The sequence below is a fragment of the Apis florea genome, unplaced genomic scaffold (genome assembly GCF_048593485.1).
Source record: "Apis florea isolate Af1SG1 unplaced genomic scaffold, ASM4859348v1 contig_2272_pilon, whole genome shotgun sequence".
Classification (NCBI taxonomy): domain Eukaryota; kingdom Metazoa; phylum Arthropoda; class Insecta; order Hymenoptera; family Apidae; genus Apis; species Apis florea.
Genome location: NW_028256549.1, coordinates 2,907,489 through 2,926,861, shown reverse-complemented (window position 1 = coordinate 2,926,861; position 19,373 = coordinate 2,907,489). Strand labels below are relative to the sequence as shown.

General features: G+C 43.1%; 2 protein-coding genes and 1 long non-coding RNA gene across 6 annotated transcripts in view; 1 reads left to right on the top strand and 2 right to left on the bottom strand.

Moving 5' to 3' along the window:
* The window catches only part of Dop1R2 (dopamine receptor 2), a 59,327-nt gene that overhangs the window by 35,659 nt on the left and 4,295 nt on the right, over positions 1 to 19,373 (top strand). For 3 of the 4 annotated variants that reach the window (XM_086902448.1, XM_086902449.1, XM_012489589.3), the window contains exon 3: positions 10,843 to 10,927. In XM_086902448.1, coding sequence (XP_086758574.1) covers positions 10,843 to 10,927 — 85 coding nt within the window. Of the gene's footprint in view, positions 1 to 10,842; positions 10,928 to 13,101; positions 13,435 to 19,373 lie in introns of all 4 variants that reach the window. The other variant, XR_015290548.1, reaches the window with a different exon arrangement.
* On the bottom strand, positions 903 to 19,087 carry LOC147658402 (uncharacterized). Its single transcript, XR_015290551.1, has 2 exons — positions 18,754 to 19,087; positions 903 to 1,621 (listed from the first exon to the last, which is right to left on the bottom strand). It is a non-coding gene; the product is annotated as an uncharacterized LOC147658402 (long non-coding RNA).
* On the bottom strand, positions 7,868 to 10,189 carry LOC116414772 (uncharacterized). Its single transcript, XM_031917911.2, has one exon. It carries the CDS (start codon positions 10,070 to 10,072, stop codon positions 8,177 to 8,179), a length of 1,896 nt encoding a protein of 631 aa, XP_031773771.2. The 5' UTR covers positions 10,073 to 10,189; the 3' UTR covers positions 7,868 to 8,176.

Genomic DNA, 19,373 nt, shown 5'->3' with positions numbered 1-19,373 from the left:
CGAGGCATATCTTGTGATCGCTTATTCCCGATGCCACGAATTCTGTTCGAAACGATCGTAGGATTAAAACGAAGTCAATTTTAGGATTCGTTTCCTGTATCCAATTTCATCCGTTTAAATTTTCTTCCGTTTCACGGTTTCGCGAAAATCCAGCACAGGCAAGAGGAAGGACGAGCGATAATTCTTCGACGCGCAACAAACTATCTCGGCGACAAACTAAAAGTTGGTCGGAATCGTCAAACGGAATTCAGACGGTGGGGTCGTTGGTTGGGCAATTTTGATCCAGGATGAGGGACGATGGAAGAATAGGTTGGCAAACTCTCCGAGTGAATTACGGTTCAAAGTCGAGCATTAAAGTAAATTACGACCCGGCCACGTCGCAAATGATCCCAGGAAGGGGCGAGAGAAGAAGATGGAGAAACGTGGCGTGGAGTGGAGGAGGGCAAAAGATCGGTTTTCTGTTAACGACCTCTTCGTTATCGCGCGAGAAGTCAAATTTGCATTTTTTAAACTCCGACACCGTTCGGGAAGAATTTTTTCCCTCTACGCCAAAGGATTCGTTCCTCGCTTTATCCTCGACGGAAAGAGAATGAAATTCATCCCTTGAACGAGGAATAACCCTATTAAACATTCATCGTCAGCCAGTCTGCAAGGATAAGTATCGATATCCTGACGATCGCAATTCAAAAAAAAAGCTTAATAAAAAAATAAGAATTATCCTCCATCGAGTAACACTGCGTCGAGTAATAATTTCTTACTCACTCGACTTATGAAAGTCTTCTATGAAGATTTGCGTTAATGTCGCCTTCTGTTTCCAATCGAAATAATTCTAATTCCACTCCATCTGATGATCCTCCATCAATTCCAACGCTTTTTTTTTTTGTTAAAAAATAGCTACGATGAAAGTTTAATTCGCCATTTTTTAATAAACTTGCGAATTGCAAATAAATCGAGTACGAGGAAGAAAGTTCTTTTCGCAATTTCAGATATTATCTGCAAATGAAAACGAATAAACAAACGCCAGCGGTGTTCAAAAGGTGTCCGAGGCTAGAGAGGTGGTCCCATTTCATTCACTTGGCCGGCTCTACGTACCAGCTTATTCCATTTCGAGGCATTCAACCCTAGGGATATTTTCATTCGTCATTGACCGTAGTGGAAACTAGAGCGTGCCGCGAATTCGCCAGAGACACGGTCACCGGTCGCCAAGGCCTTCCTCGTCGTCGAGACATCGAGTTTGGCGCCACGGCGTCTGCACATCTCGAAACGGTGGCGAGAGAAAGCTCGACTCGATCCCCGCCAAGCTGAGAGAACCTATAAATTGCTCCACCCACGCCAACTAGTTTTGCACCACGACTCGTTCCTCTTCCTTCCTCCCTTCCTTCTTCTTCCCTGCGGAGGATTCGTCCGCATTCGACGTAACTACACATCGTCGACTTGGCGTCCATTTACCACGTGTTGCCATCATTGACGTCACGTGCTGACGTTGCCGGCCACGATGCAGTAACTGCAGTTACGACATTGATGGATTAGACGCCACAACGGCTCCCTCCCCCTCCCCTTTCGTCCAGACTTCGTTCCACCTCTTCTCGATAATTATGACTATCCGAGCATCATCGATCAGCTATGGAAATATAATTTTAACGTTATTATTTGCCGATACCGTAAAAACGAAGAGAGAAAGAGAGAGAGAGAGAGAGAGAGAGAGAGAGAGAGAGAGAACAGGTCCGTGGATATTTTATAAAAAAAGGAAAACTTTGATGACGTCAAACCAACAGCTTGATTATTTTCATAGCGATGGCGAAATAACGAGGTTACCAGCGGCTCCCTAGAGATCGGATCTAAAACTTGAATGGAGATGGTCCCAACCTTTTTTTCTCTCGTCATCTATCGCGACCAACTTGTGCTCCCAGGTGTTCCACTTTCGAAAAACACGTATCGATCATCTATTATCCACTTCCTCGACTTATCCATCATTTTCCCAACATCCCTGATACCACCACTTCATTGCACATCCAAGTAAAACGTAAACACGATGATTACTCTTGCTTTCATCTCCTTCGAACGTGAGTTTCAAGAATACGTAAGTAAGTAACACATCGACACGGTTCGTTTGAACGAGTAACAGAGGCATGATGTACAATTAATTGGATTTCCGGGAGCAACAGGCGCACGATGACAAACTTTTAAACTCTCGCGGAATATCTGGTCGCGAATCGAGCAAATTCATTCGGGCGTTGTTGTAGAACGGCCATCGATTTCCGGTTCATCGTGTCGCTGGAATGCCATTCGGCCCACGTTTCGCTGTCATTAGAACGTAAACTCCGATAGCTCATTTACGAGCGACAGGCCAATCAGGGGAGGATCTTCCGCTTGTTCGTTTCGTTCCCTCGTTCGCGCCCTTCGACGACAACAACGGCCGGAAATCACGCTCGGTTCCGGTTTCGTTAGCGGCCAAAGGCACAACCTTTTCAACCCTTGATGGAACTTGGATCGAGCTTGGGGGATCCTCCTCCAGCGAGCGAGATGGCAATTCTCTGTGGATTTATCAATCTTGCCATCATACTTGTTCCGGCAATAATCAAAATCCTGGTTCTCAACTTGGAATGGCATCGAGGCGTGTTAACTTGGCGAAAACTAACTAACGTTAATTAATTTTTCTGAGAGACAAAAAGTAGAGTGGTTCGTATCTCGAGAAATTGAACAGTCCTATGATAGTTGGAAATAACGAGTCGTGAATTAATCGATCCAATGAACGAATTGAGAATCGTTGTCTATTCCTAGATACAGGCACGGATGACACGAGGTGTCCACTGATGGAATTCAGACGAATAGAATAGAGCGATCAAAGAGGTGGATGGTCCTCTCAGGAAGCAATCTCGAATATGGGCCGAGTTGTTCCGTCCTACCCTATTGCCAATTTGGCGGAAGCATTCTTGGTTGATTAAACAATAGTAGGTTAAAGAGGAAGGAGAAGGGAATACGGAGGAAGAGAATGTGCAGAGTGTAACATTAATCAGCATTTCTGGAAAGAGAAACAAGGGTTTAACCGAAAAGACGTCTCGTCTCTTCTATAAATCCCTACCTTTCTGACCAACATAGGGACCGAGTAAGCCGAGTCTCGTTGATAAATCTCCTTTCACCTTAACTCTCCGACCCGAGATCGTTTTATTGGCCCGAGAGCGTTTGTTTCCGCGCAAGAAGCCGCGCAACAAATTGCTAACGGTTTTGTTTTAATAGTTTTTTATTTAATCTGGAAAGAAAACTACTCCCCGAGATGCTTCGGATTTTCCTTTATTTCTCTCTCTTTTTTCTTTCTTTCATCATTAAACGAGAATGGAATTTGAAATTCGCAGAACGTGACACGAGAAACGATGCCCGGTTTCCTCCATCTTGGACGATGGAGAGACACAGAGAGAGACAAAGAAAAGATTAATGCATCGAAGAGATTGTACATCGTCCGATGGAATAATAATTTACCCGATCCGCGATATAATGTCAATATTCGATTCGATTCGATTTCACTTGACAAACGTTGATTCGTTATAAATCGTTATTAAATATTTCCTTTTCCCTTCCCTTCCCTTTTAAATTCAAGAACGACTCGAATAACGATTAAAACCGTACTTGAATAATGCAAACTGGTGAGGGGGAGGAGAGGAGGGGTTAAGATGAGTTTCCGATATGTTGCCTCCCGATGGTTCGATCGATCCAGATACACCTCCAATGAATAATCGAGGGTATCGAATTGTTTTGTATAAATATTTCTCGTTTCGTGGAAAAAGAAGCGTGGACCGAGAGAGTAGGGCGATTAACTATCGGCCGCGATTTCTTAACGAAGAATCTCTCGAATCGTGGAATGAAAAGTGAAAAGAGTTCGAACTAAAAGGTTTAATTAACGAAGTTTCTGGATTGGATTTTATTACACCGCTCGAATTTGCATTTCGCAAGCATTAGACACGTGTTCTTTCGGGATGTGGATGATCATTGGATAATTTAAGAATACGAATATCATTTCATTGCATTATACGTCGAAAATGCCACCAATTTTTGTAAATATTCTATTTTCTAATTAATCTTGACACGAAGATCATCGATCCCATTTGCAACAAGGGATCCCTCTCCATATAAAGTGTTATTATATAAATTTTATCAAACGTTTGCAAAAATGTAAAAATATCGTCGCGACAGAATCACGCGAGATCTCGTGTCCATGTTCCTTTTATAAAATCAATACTTGTCCCCCCTTATCACAGTTTTTTTTATATTATCTAGGTTCCCCGCAAGAATTTGTCGGCGGATTCAAGCATCGTCGAGAACGCGAGTTCCTTAACGAGTTCCCGTCTCATCGTTTACAATACACGATATCCGATTCAACCGTTCTTAACTCCTATCCACAACCAATCCTTCTCGCGTTAAATTAACATGTTCACCGCAAAACTTAACGAGTATCTCGAAACAAGGGATCGAAGAAAAAAGAAAAAGAAAATTCCCTGCACAATTGCTCGACAAACTTTCATCCAATATAAAATACCGCCTTCCCTCTTCGCCGATTATTATCATTTCCCTGGCAAAATGTTCAATAAATCCCCCAACATGTTATTGCCTCTCGAATACGAGGCAACGATTTCACCGATTCCCTCTCGAAACTCTCGACAGCGAGATTTTCAATCTTGCGCAAACTATCCAAGTCCGGGGGAATTCCTCGTTTTCCTTCTTTCCTTCTTCACAAAGGAAGGAGCCGCCATCGCGAAATATCCGAGACGAGAAACACGAGGGAAGAGCGAGCCGATACCGAGGGGAAATTCGAGGCGAGGTGCAGCACACGATTCAAACCCTCCCCCTTTTATTTTCCTACCTACCTTTCTCCTCCGTGTTTGTAAAGAGAGAGAGAGAGAGAGGCGAAACGCCGCGAGATGCGATTTAAAGGATCCTCTTGGGACGTTTTGGTCCGTCCATCCGTCGTCGAAGGATATCGCATACGGCCAACGATCCGAAAGTCGATGCGCCGTATCTGCATTTCAATATGTCGTACGAGAGAAAAGAAACACGTGTGTCGTGTGCAAGAAGAGAAAGAGGTGGAAGGCGAACAACAGCCATTCCGGGATATAAAGTTATTCGATCTCTAAATTCGTGGCTTAACAAGATTTTCATGGAATTTTCATGGACGGTCTCCGGTAATGGCGATCTGTATAAAGAAGCCGCGATTGGAAATTACATTTCCCTCGAGTCCCTCGTTTGCGACTATTCGATTAACGAATAAATAAATGGCCCGGAATTCGGTCCAATTCTCCGTGATTCTGCTGTTCGACGGTCAATCAAGAAACTTTTTTTTTTTTTACTCTTTTTCTCCTCATCGACGAACGACGTTTCCGTTGGCGATTGGCTAAGTCTTTAAGCCGGACAAAAAATTTATGAAACAGATGTTCACGATGACTGAGCAGACTCCTCTCTCTCTCTCTTTACGCGTATCGTGTAATTAAGCTTTAGAGTCAATAGTCGAGGTGAAACAGATATAGAGTATCATTTATGGTAGGGATTTAATTGTTATGCAACCGATAAATTGCTTTTACGACAGAGCTGGTTTATTATCACGTGTCGTCTAGTTGCGAACAATAGGAATCGAGCGTTAAATGGGAAATAAGCATACATCGAACGAATAAAATTCCCGATCGCGCGAATCAGTGAAATACAAATTTGCCAAATCGTGATATATACGATTTAAGCAAACGTTTATATGAAAATTAAAATACCATCGAAAGGTATCGAGAATTACACATACACATATATATATATATATCTTCTTTTCACCGAGTTGTTTCCAACGAAACAACGATAACGCGATAAACCGGGATCGAAACGAAATTTCATCCCGTTTCCCTTCGAGAACAAGTTTTCCTTTCGGATGGTTGAATGGATGGATGGTGGTGGTACGGGATCATTGGTGAATGAGGTAATGGGATCACGCGAATGCATAATCCATCCCCCCGGACAAGGAATAAAGAGGGGAATAAAAAAGTAAACCAGATCGGATACGAAATTCTATTTCTTCCTCGATCGTAAATATCGATCGAGCGGGTGTGTAATCTTGGCAGATATTTGAGACAAATCGAGTTAATTATCGGAAGGGATGAAATAAAATAAAATATAAAATGAAACGCGCGAAAAAAAATTGCTGGTTCGTGGGGATAAATAGGCGAGCAGAGGCCAATGGTGATATAACGACCGACTAACGAGGTTTATTAAGCTGAACGAAATTGCGGCCGCCTGAAAACGGGTTGCGGGGTTGCTCGGCGGCAACAGTTTAGAGGATCGTAAATTCGAGTGTTTCGAAATAATAAGGGTCAGGGATTACCCGTCCATGGCAAGGAACGGTGCATTAACGCTGCTTCTATGAATGGTTGATGTTGATTAAAAAAAGAAGAAAAAAAAGGATTAGCTTCGAATCGTCGACGAGAACATACACGCAAGAAGAAGAAGAAAAGAAAACGATTACGAACACGATGATAAATTTGAACTGTAAAAATGTAAAATTGTTTCGAAGAGTGAAAAAAGTATGGTATTGGCGTATCACCTTTCCCCAATGTGAATCGTTGGACTCGTCATATTCTCGTATCTTTTGATTTTCTTCCAGCGTTTTTTCTTCTTCCAAGCTTGTTATTGATTAATCAGTGAAATGAGTCGTGAAATCGAAGATAATTCTAAAGAAAGGAAAGGAAAAGTTCCAGATTTATTCGAACGATCTACTTCTTGCACGACTCGGTTGCCTTTGCGCGAAGCTTCGAGTGGTTCTTTCAGTTTCAAGAAAAAAGAGAAACGAAGATTTAATCGAGAACGAACGATTAACTGGTACAAACGATCCTTGTCTTAAAAATGATAATAAATACGATATGGAAAAAATGAACGAGAATAATATATCGGATTTAACTTCGCAAGAAGCTCGTTGTTGGAGGACGAACAAATTCGTTTAAAAAAAAAGTATCAGAGAATGCAAATATTGCGTTCGCATTAATGTCTGATCTCGATTAATCGATCATTTCGTTATCACTTTATTGATTAATTAACATCTTCTCGATACTAAAAAGATCAAATATCTGGAATGGAATTTGATCGAACATTTATTCTTTTTAAAATCGTTGTTCTCAAAATATTTTCATTAACGAAATTACGAATGGAAAATTAGCGACATTCTTCGACGAAACTCTCGGATGGAATACCTATTGCTTTAACGTAACGAAACTGAAATCTTCGTATTTACGAAGAAAGGATTCTCTAATGGGAACGAAAGGATTTCTAGCGAATTCTCGAGAAAACTCAATCGCGTTAAAAACACCGCGCAAGAAGGATCGTAGAGATACGGAATTTCAGAAACGCAAGAATTACGGGATGGGCAAAAGAAAAATTCGATGACAAGAGATATGAAGACAGTGAGAGAGAGACAAACTACGAACTAAAAATACTCGTTCGATACCCTTCGACACCCTTTTATGAACGGTCTTCTTCCACGTAGATTGCGCCTAACCTCCATTCGAGGAATCTCTTTTCACGCGATAGGATCGTCTTTGATCCCTTCATCTCTTCGATAACGAAAGAATGATTCGATCGCGAACGAGCCGGTAAACGATTGCTCGGGGATTATTCTCGGGGAGAGGAGGAAGGATGCGAAAGGATGCGAGAAGGTGAACTTAAGTATATCGATATCGTCTCTTCTTCCTCGGGAGAATTTTCCAGTATTTTTTTTTCTCTCTCTCTCTCCTCCTTCTCCTCTCTCAAAAGAGATCGAACGATGCGAAAAATCAAAAATAAATAACGGATCGCGTAAATTTTTGGGGCTGGATATTCAAATTATATATATATATATATACGTATATTTCAAGCGTATATTCGTTTATTGAAATGAAATATTTATGACGTTTATCAAATGAACGTCAACAATCATTGTGCACGTCCATAACACGAATTAGTTGGTCTGATAGGTTTGGCAAGGAAGTTACAGTGCATTTAGCTGGCGCGTCCATTCATATATACCGCGATTCGATATCTGTTTGCGATTCAAAAAGCGAAAGCCAATTTATTATATAAAATGATATTCGAAATTTTTCCATTTTTTTTCTCTCTCTCTTTTCGCTAAAAACTAGAAATTCGCTTCGAGGAAATTTCGAATACGATAATAAAAAAGTTAAAAATTGTCTCGTTTGTCGTTGGAGAAGAAGAGAAGCTCGGAGGGATAGAGCGCGATTTCGACGATAATCGATAGAAATCCGATGGAGAATCCGATGATCATGAGGAGAAACGCCGGGGCAAAGTGTTGCAAGTGAAGATTCATCTTGTACTCTTCCTCCTCCGCGAATTCGAACATCATGGCCAGCCTGCCCTTTTGTATCGCCAACTTGATCATGTGATCGAAAATACCCGTATCGATGAAGTCGCGGATCTTGGCGTTGACGCGTTTCAATTTTGGGAATCCTTTCCAAACGGCCAACGCCAGGGGGAAACTGTATATCACGTCCGTGGACATGGTGTACGCGTGCAAAGTGTCGATGCCCTCGCTTCGAGAGGAATTCAACAGGATCATCAGCGCGTACGAGGAATTCCTTCCCTCCACGACGTCGTTGTACAATCCAACGTATTCGTCCCGATCGAACGTGACGAATTTCTCGTGTATCCTCGAGAAGACCACACCTCCGTTCCCCTCCTCTTCGTCCTCGAGCGCGTCCTCGAGGAACAAAGCCTCGAACGCCGTTGTCCCACCGATCCCGAACGACGAGGAAAGAAGCTCCTCCGTGGTCGTGATCTTCGTCTCGGACGTGTTGATCAGCTGATCGGCCAAAGCGTCCACGTACACCTCCATGAGAAACAGGCCGAAAATGCTCCACGAGATGTACTGGATTTTAGCGGAGAGTTTGCCGGGCCGGGTGGCGATCGACGCACCGATTATCAGAGCGAATATGTCGAGGTAGGCGAGGTCGGGGATCAGGAAGATTTTCACGAGGACGGCCAATATCAATGCTCCCCCCAACGCCGCCCATACGTACGGGTGGAACGGTTGAATCAATCCTTTCAGGGACACGTTGGTCACCTTCGGGATCAACCAGACCACTTTCAACATGTCGTACGAGCTCGAGTAATCGATGTCTTGCTGGGGTTGGAGAAGGACGCGACCCACCACCAGGTCGGCATTTTCCTGGTACAACACCTCTCTTATCTGTTCCACGAAGGTCGCGTTTTCGCTCCACGTCACTTTCGCCCGCTCCACCTTCCGATTTCTCAACACCTCCTCGGTCAGCATGCCCTCGAAACCCAGCAAACTTTCCGTCTCGTTCGTCGTTATCACGTAGGGAGGCTCGTCGAAGTAGGCTATTCTCAGGACACACTTCTTGTTCCCTTTGGGCGGCTCCGTCCTCGAGTTCGTGTCCCAAGAACTCGTTCCGCATTTGTCGAGAACGATCGGGAAGGACGGGGCGCACGGTTGGTCGGGTCGAAAGGAGGTGGCGCGGGCGGCGAGCACGTCGTGGCCAACTCTGGCCAAAACGAGCACGGTGAAGATCCTGCGGGTCCACATGGCTCGGATCAAAGCGTCCGTTTCCTCGAGGAAGGCGTCCTCGTCTCGAAACGCGTCCGTCATTACGACGAAGAAGGGGCAGTCGCGAGTGCAAGGATCGATCGCGTACACGTCGTCTCGGAAACTGGTGGCGTTCGACATGAGAAGGATGGCGTTCAACGCGTATTCCTTGGTATCGAATTCCATTTCGCCGGAATATTTCAAGAAAGCGAAACGATCTTGAAGGCTCGTCGCGAACGAGCGGGCCACGTCCTCCGTGTCGTCCAATATCATCAACGAGGTCCACGCTGGATCGGTCGCGCGATTCAAAAAGCTCGCGATGCAAGGTATCGATTTCGAGAATTCTTCTCGTTCCTTCTCACCGTTCGTCACGTCTTCCACGATGAATCCTCGATCGCCCGATTTATCCCCCTTTCCGTTCGTGTCATACGACACGACGATAGCCCGCGCGGAGCACGAGCACAAACAGGCGAAGAGAAGAGGGCGAAAAAGGTAAAATCGAAGGAGGCACATTCCTACGAACGCGGGGACAGAGACGCGACTGGTTCGCTCGTTCGCCAACGAGCGAGATAATCAAACTTCTCGATGCTCTCTGTTAGATGTTATCGCCACGGTTGAAACAACTCGTTACTGAACACACAACCGAACCGATAACCAACTTTGATCAATTCCTTTCGCACCGCGCGTGAAATTTCATCCCTGGTTTATTCGCAAAATTTATCCACTCTCGTTATCGATCGGGGGAAGAGAGGAGGGATGGATGTAAGCGGAAATCGTAAGCAAGATCCCTGCACATTATTGGAACATTATTTTTCGAAAATGAAATTCCTCCGTTTGCGTAGTTCGCGGTCGCATGTCACGGCTACGTTGCAATAGAGCCTATGCAAATAGTTGCAGCGTGGTTGATATTTAAAACAACATTCCGGTCATGCGATCTTGACGTTAAAAATGGCCAACGTGGTGACGTGACCAGCGTTATTCGAGGCCGCATCATTGGCCGCGCGGCAATTTCCTTGAACGGAAGGATATTTCAAGTTCTTTTCGGAAATTAATAATTTTTCCCCTCTAATTCTTCCCAATTCCCAAACAGTCTCTGTCTTATCCGATATTCGAGAAGGAATTCGAGAAGACGCTTCTTTTGCTCAGGATTCGCAAAGGATTTTTCTCTCGAATAAATGATTTCGGACGGTTAAGTTCCATCGAGTCTTCTGTCCCGTCTCGGATAATATTATTGTCACAAAAGGGACGTAACACGTTGAGACACGTTTCTTCTTCCTTTGCAGAGCGTTCGTGAGGATCCTGTGCGCCTGCTGCCCGGGACGAGTAAGGCGGCGGTATCAACCTGCATTCAGATGTAAACCAAGTCAAGTGAGTATGAAATATTCATACTTTCCCGTGCAAATTGCGCCGCGTGCACGATTCGCGCGCCCAGTAAATAAATACGCGCCGGTTACAACAACCGACCAGTCTCTTGTTCCACCATTTTGAAAATTCACCTTGCCTATCCAACGGTACATAAATTCCCGAAATTCGTTCTTCCTCGAATGCGATGCGGCCGACTAATATTTCTTCTTCTCGTGCTCTCCTATTCGACGATGGAAGCACTCTCGACGTGGGGTAGAAAAAAAAGAACTCGGTTATATCGGTGCGCACAGCCGATACGATCGCTTCTTTGCATCAGGAAGAACAAGGGTTCGCGGTTGAGAATTCGATCGTTCCTCGTAGTAAGTTGAGAGAGGATCCGCTTCGGCTCTGTTGCTCGGTATTCGTAATTTATATCATGGATAGAATCTCGGAAGAACAAAAAAATGTGGAATACGCTTTTTCCTTTCAAGAGTTTTCTTTCGAAAACCTCGTATCGCTCGAGTATCAAGACTAATCCTTTTCCCTCGAGAGAAAAACCTTATCGTCCCGATCTGCTATTACCTCGGATAAAAATATCCGGCTCTCTCTCATCCGCTCTATCCATTAAGTGAATCTGGTGAAGATCGACCTCGAAGATCCGAATTATTCTAAGAAGTCGAAAAGAGAGAGAGAGAAGAGAGACTTTTCGCCGAGAGATCGATGCCGATTCATTTTCGACGAAAGCGCTTAAATTTCAATTATTCTTTCGCGAAGTTACATTAATCGTTCAAACCTTCGTGAAACGTTCCCGTTAAAGTTCGTGATTTTTCTGTGAAAATGTGAAAATGGAGGACGATTCGTGCAAATTTGATCGGAGTTCACGAATAAAAAATAGGCTTTCGTGAGGTTTTCAAAGGCGAACGAATTGCTCGAGGGAGCAACAGGAGAGCGACAAACCGTCGAGATTGTTGCGCCGCTATTCGCGTGTAGGCACAGCCTCCACGCTTCGAGAGACGATTTTTGGCCAAGCGGTGTAAACCGGTCAAGGAGAGAAGAGAGAATCGTTACATCAGCGCACAGTTTCGAACGTTGGAGGTTGAAACGTTGCCAAAAGTGAGATAATTTATTTTATTCCTAAAATTCTTTACTACGAGAAGATTTCCTGATCTTCCTTCTGGAAAATATCGTTTAACCTTCGAACGAGTTCGAGCGTCCAGCTCTTTCTTCGTCTCTTCGTACGAATATTTCTTTTCTTAGGTTAGGCCAACCCCCTTATTCCTCTCCTGCTGGATATTTCGCGAATTCTCCGTGGGATCAGCCCGATCTTGAAATGGAATTCGAATAAATGTCCGCGGTAAACATACCGTCGCCGAATATAAATGCATTTGAAACTGGTTGGCCAGCTGGTCGAATCGAGTATCTTCGAAAAAGCGCGAGTAAAGGAAAGGATATATATATATATAGTTGGAGGATGTTGCATTCGGAACATATTGGTTTTCCTCTTCTTTGAGAAAACTTCCATTTCCACGGGGTGGACGTCCCGTTCGCTCTGGGGACAAACTTTTCTCGCTTATTAAGCGCGAAAAATTGCACAAATCCTATATATATATAAAAGTAAAGCGTAAAAAAAAGTGGGTCGCACGTGCAAAGATAATTTCCACGAATTAGATTTAATCGTTTCCCTTCGATTCTCTCGTCCCATAATCATCGTCCCACGTTTCGCACCGGCTTCGACGAATATTCTCGCGTGATAACCGGGCGAAGAAAACTTCCAACTTCGCTTCGATTAATTTCGACAACCTTCTCTCGTATTCTCTTTGCTCGTACGCGCCTACGCCGTTCGTGAAAAAGTTTCCCTCTCCTCCTAAATCTTGGCCGTTCTTATACTCGTAGTTGGGCAAATTCAGTCGAGCCCCTTCCCCTTTATTAAACCGTAAACCTTCTAATATAGTCGTGCGTACTGATTACCTAGAGAATAAAGAGAGAAAGAGAGAGAAAGAGAGACCGACATTAAACTGCAACAATCTACGATCCGGCCGCGAGTGTAACTTATCGATCTGGTATTCGAGCAATTAACCCTGGCCAAACGTGTATACAAGGAGTGTGTATACGTTATGTGTACACGTATCTTGTCGGGATATGGAATGGCGGGGTTAGGGAGAGAAGGGAGTAATGGGCTGGGTTACATGTTTTTTCAGAGATTCGCATCGGGAAGATACTACTCCGCTTATTCGCTCCACCACGTGCGAAGCAGCCGAGAGAGTTCGTGCGAGCAAACCTACATTTAACGATGGGACGATACGGCCGCGATGTGGATTTTCGTCAATCGTTGGACACCTAAACGACACCTTTCCCGCATCCCCCCGTTGTTGTTCCTCCATTCGTTGCCGTCGAGCCATCGCCCTCCCCCTTCACCAATCAAATCCTATACCCCGGTAAATCCCCCGGCCGGAGAGAGTACACTTAGAGAGTACAGAGAGATTATCGAGGGCGAAGGATGTCTGTCACCAACCCCGTATAACATAGCCTCGGTATGTTACGATTAGTTGAATAGACTTATCAATCACTGACACGAACACGCACACCTCTTCTTCTTCTTATTCTTCTTCTTCTTCTTATACACCTCTACTCTATTGATACTCAGCACTTGCACGAAGTAGACCACGAGGACAGTGCACGCGTTTTCGTATGACCTATATATATATATAGGTGAGTGTGTGGTGTGTGTATGTGTGTGTATGTATAAATATATATATATATATACACGTAGCACTCGAATCCTGTTTATCTGTGTGTGCACACTTCGTTTCCATCACGAAAACAAAAGAAAAATTCTAATAATAATAAGATAAAGTTTTCGACCCTTTTTTCTTCGAACATCTGGCTGGAAACGGATCTGACGTTTCGAAGCATCGCTTCGAAAATTGCGCTTACGATGCGAGCGAAAGTGAAAGGTAAAAAGAGGGAGAGGAAGGAAGAAAAAAACAGAAGAAAATATCACATCGCTCGGATGAGTGAAAAATAATAATAACATCTGGCCGGAGCGAACGAAATGCGTCCATCGAATCGATGCAACGTGTGTATCGACGCGTAGGCCGTCTGCCTTCCACGAAAATACGCGTGCGTAAATTTCTTTCCGTCCACGATATGGTGCATAGGACGACGCGTGAAAGGTCGTGAAAGAAAATTTCCAAATAAGCCGATAATTAAAGCGACTCGCTGAAAGAGAAGCGAGATATCTTCCGCCGGTACCACGAGACTCGTTTAATTTATCATTCAATTTGCACCGGGACCGTATTACCGACTCGCTCGCTGCCTGACCGTGCGTAACAATTCGAAATCAATCACCCGATTCGCTTCGAGTCTCTCGCCAACCCCTTTCATTTATCAATGCGACCGAATTAAATTACCCGCGCGGTGTAATGTGATCGATCGGGGTATAAGGGCGACCACCCGTTTTCCGTCCTCCTACGCGAATTTCCAGGGCGATCTTTCCACGTCGAGTCGAGAAGAGAAAGAGAAAAAACGTGCTGGACGTGCACCTGTGCTCGATTAACGCGGTTAATCGCGTTACAACGTGAAATCGTGGACGAAAGTGGAATTATTCGTAACTCCGCGGTGCACGAGAAGGATGCACGAGAAGGGAGTATAAATAACGTTAAAATGGGAAATCGAGAATGGCCGTTTTCGTTCGAATAAATCCTGTGATTTTTGGCCCGTTCGCCGTTCCGTGAAAGATTTTTCGACTATATTCCTCCCTGTTTCCGCGTTGAAATTTCCATTCGGCCCTTAAAACGTGGGAATGTAAATACGCGTGATAAAAAACGTAAACAAAAATGAAGCATGGGAAGAGAACGTTAACAAACAAAATAAAACGAACGATTGCAAAACAGGGCGCATCCTCAACGCTAACATAGTCTGAATAAGAAACACCGTGGTGTATGGAATACGTTTAAAAACTGTTATTGTTTTTCTTTTTTTCTTCTTTTAATAAAATTCTTCTTCTATCTCTCTCGTTCGCTCTCTTCTCTTTCTCTCTCTTTCAAATGTTCTTCTTATCGATTGTTCATCATCGAATCGAAAGATCGAATCACCCTCTGCTTAATAAATTTGGAAAATTATTTTTTTTTTTTGTCTCGAACGCGTCTCGAATCCGTGTTAATCTTATTTGCAAATCCTATGCTATCTCGTTTATTATTCATCGCGACGTTTTCATTTCATTCGCGGAAACTCGTCGTCGCGAAATTTACTTTATCTTATTGGACGTGGAATATGAGCTTCCATCCTTTTCTGATACATCTCTGTAAAAGAGGTACCCGAGCATCTGGATATTTAACCTCTTTGGCATTTTTCAAGCCAGATTTATCCTTCAATTATACATCGCAACATGTTTTAACGTCCGTTTTAAAAACGTTCTACTTCCTACATGATCAGTGTAATTGCCCGTATTTATACATGTTATTAAAAAAAAAAAAAAAAAAGCACATTGACTATCGAAATTGTATGGAACCAAAATTGTTTGCAAAATTGGATTAAAATTAAAATTCAATTGTCAAACATTTTCGAGACGCAAACTGATGAAAAACGGATTAAACGCCGACAACTAAAACAAGGAAACACTTGACCATCTTGTATCACGGTATCTCCTCCGATCGAGCTCGACCACTTTCGCAGACAAGTTCCCAAAACCGAGAGAAACCGATGGCCATCTGGTACGGTTCGACCACGAGCATCGCGCCGTGCATCGCGAATCAACCAATCCTGCGAAACTTTACTACTTGAACGAACGGTTGCATTATTTCTCATGCATGCAGGGAACGGTTCCACAGTAACGAACAGTAAAAGTAAATCGGAAAACAAGGAGACTCGAGTTATTAGCGCGTATATGGAAGATATGAACGAATTCGAAAATGAATAAAAGGACTATCCATCCTTTCTCCCATTCACCGTCCATTAATTCGCTAAAAATCGTCGCTTTGGGAGTAACAATTTAAAAAAAAAAAAAGGAATATAAATCGAATCGTCCGCCATTCGATCATTTCCTCGTACGTCAACTTTATCGGACCCATAGTTCCTCCGCGTCCATATTTTTTTTTTCTTTTCGTGATTTTTTTTTTTATTATTGGAGAGAAAAACGCCCCTTGGATTAGATCGGTCGATCGGCAGAAAGTTCGCTCGGGCGAAGAAACACGATAGAGACGACCGAGTTCGAGAGGAGAAAGAATAAGAAGAAGAGAAACGACATGGAAACGGGTGGATGATTCGATAGTTGAAAAGTTTATTTCTCTTATATCCATCCCGATGTATATTTCAAACTTCGTATCAAATCGTCCTCGCGTGTGCCCGGTTTAATACGTATCGATTCCGCGCATAATTCACCGACTAGAAGAATTACGAAACGTTCGAATTCAACCGTGGAGAAATAAGAAAAAAAATTGGAAATTTTTAAAACACCCTCGAGTTAGCTGAAAAGCAGACCGATTCTACAGGGAACCGCTCCAACATCTAATTAGCATGTCGCGAAATTTTCCAACGTCGACACGGTTTATCTTCTCTTTTTTCCACTCGATTGAACTTGGACGAGGAGAAATTTCTCTGAAAAGCGAGTCGGCTCGATCGAGAACAGCGCTCCCTCGTAGATCACGTTTCGACCGCATTACCCTTACCGGTTAATTAAGGGAGGTCTTTCCTTTGCGTTTTAATTACATTTCTCCATTACTCGCCGATAAGAATTTTTTTCACGCCTTTCCGTGTATCGTGACGAGCGTCGCGGTGGAATAATAAATTCGTGCGGAGCGACATTAATTAAATTCCTTCACGGATATTTGTACATACGTATTAGAATTCAATCCGATAATTTGCATATTCGTATAATACATCTTATTTTATATCGAAAGCAAATTCAAAAGAGGGAAATTCTGCGGTTGAACCGATTTGATGATCGATGCCCACTTTCAAACGAATGTGAAAAAGAGACAATGTTTGATAAGTTCATAAATTAAAAAAATTTTTATTACCTTTTTTACCTTATTAGAGAATTTTAAAATTCGAAAGATGGAACGAAATTTTCGCCCGAAATCGAAAATAAACGAAATATCTCGTAGAGTAAAAGTTTCAAAAGCACGATTTTTTTTCTTTTTCAAATTTTAAAAAGGCATCGAATCAATTTCCAAACTCGACAAACTTTTCATTCCTTCATTTTTTCCTCAATTCAAAATTGAACGACGATCAACGATTCGTGCAACTTCGTGTTCCTCGGATCATCGATCCCTCCGTTAATTAACTAATTTCGCCGAAGGAAATTCTCGTCGACTCGACGGAGAGGTTCGAAAACAAAGACGTAGAGATACGTGGGATCGACGAGATAGAGAACTTGGCAGACGTTTCTCTCTCGTGAACGGATACACGCCGTTCGGTATCGTGGCGCGATACGTGCTTTTAATCGAACACGACATTGTCCGGAAATAAGCGGTAAAGTCAACGACGACCGAGGGGCGGAGAGAGAGAGAGAGGGATGCTCTCGATCGAAATTCAACGCGGTGTGGTATTGTAACCACGAAAATGGCGAGAGGCGAGCTTCGTGACGTTGCGTTTCGTACGATTTAACACGTATAGGCCACATTTTCAATTGTCTTCCCGCCTCGCTCTCGGCTATAAATTCAATCACGTGGCATCCACCGTTTCCGCATAGAAGGAAAAGGAAGGATGGGAGCGCTGCTCCCCACTCTCCGCTTTCAGGATGAATATTTTTATATACCTTTCTCGTACTTCGAACGAGTGTATTCTCCCTCTTTCGAAGCAAAGAGAGAATCAATTTCTGAGACGATCGTCAAGCGAGAAATCCGATATTTCTTATTCAATCGATTTTGATAAATGAGTTATCCTGTTAAATTTAAATGTCTAAGCTCTAAAAAAAAATGTCGAATTGTCGAATACTCGTGCTCCAAGTATTATTATTAAACGCATAATCATCGTGATACGATATCGGCATTAGTTTATTCAGAGTGAAAGAAACGTACGTTCGAAGAAGAAAAACTTCGTGTCTCTAATATAGCAATAAATTGGGAGAAAATAATGAGAAGTATTCTTGAAAAAAAAAAAAAAAAAGAAAAAGGAGACATCATGCGACAAATTGCAACCGGATCGGGAGATGGAAGTTGACCTAGATACTTTTAGTTTCGTTGATTCACCAGGGCGATGAAAGAGGTTAGATCTATAAAAAAAAAAAAACATCTGGGGAGGAGAGCCAGGAAGAAGAAAAAGAAACAGGAAGGAAATACGATCCAGAGAGGTCAGGCCTCCAGAGAGTTCGGCACTTGACAGAATAAACGAAGAAAGTTTTGCGTTGACACGGTGGCCGCCCCTCGAGATCAAACGAACCAAACATCATTGCTAAGATGAATCTCGTATCGTTTCTCAGATCACCTCTCTCTCTCTCTCTCTCTTCCATATTTTCAACTTTATCATAACTGAACTTTACTTGTGCCAGAAGAAAGGCATCATTCAAAGGCAAAGTTTCGTTGGAACGAAGGGACAATCGATGAGATAAGATTATCGAAAGAAAGAGAAACTCGATCGAAAAACGCGAGTTTACAAGTTTAATTTTCCTCAAAGGAAATCTTTTAGATTCCTGGAAGAGAGGAAGGAAGAGAGGGGTGTCTCTGTGAATGGAATGGAACGAGTGGAGGAGAGATCCTTTGGATTTTAGTCCAACGAGAATAATCCTTGGAATTACTGGAAAAAAAAAAAAAAAGAAAAAAAAGAGGGGGAGGAGGGTAATGGATCGAAATTAAAGGTGTAGAGGAGGGTAAGTGCATTAGAGGGACGTCGAACGAGACTAATTCACTTACGAGACCGCTATTGAAACAAACTCAGCGGCAAATTCAGCGCGATGTTTCATCCGCGAAATCGACCAGTTAGCCGATACACGATATTTGCGGTGGCAATTTTTTCACGGCCCACCGCTTCGGCTCCGGGTATTGAGTTATTTGGTTTATGGGCACCGAAGCCATCGAAAATCGTTTCATTGTCATCGTGCTGCTCTATCGGATCGCCTGGTCCGCGATTCATCCTCACGCCTCTCCTCTTCTCTCTTCCCCTCCTCCGGATCCGCCGCAAAGGAGGCTGCATCGAGTGTGTGCGTGAGAGTGAACCGGAAACTTTTCTCCGTTGATCCATTGCGACCTTTAAAAAGAAAGAGAAAAAGGGACGTCAGTAGCCGTTCTTAACGAAAATAGATAGAATCAAAGACGATCCGTTACGAATACACTCCCCTTCGAAGTTAAAAATATTCTTTCTCTGAAGAAAAAAATCGATGATAATTATTATTATTTTCTTTTATATATATATATATTTACGATACAAGATTTGTGAATACAAGTTGCGACCATCGAATATCTTGGCGATAACGCCCGATTGAATCGCGAATATCTATGACGTAACAACGTTGAACTTACATTTGGACGCATTT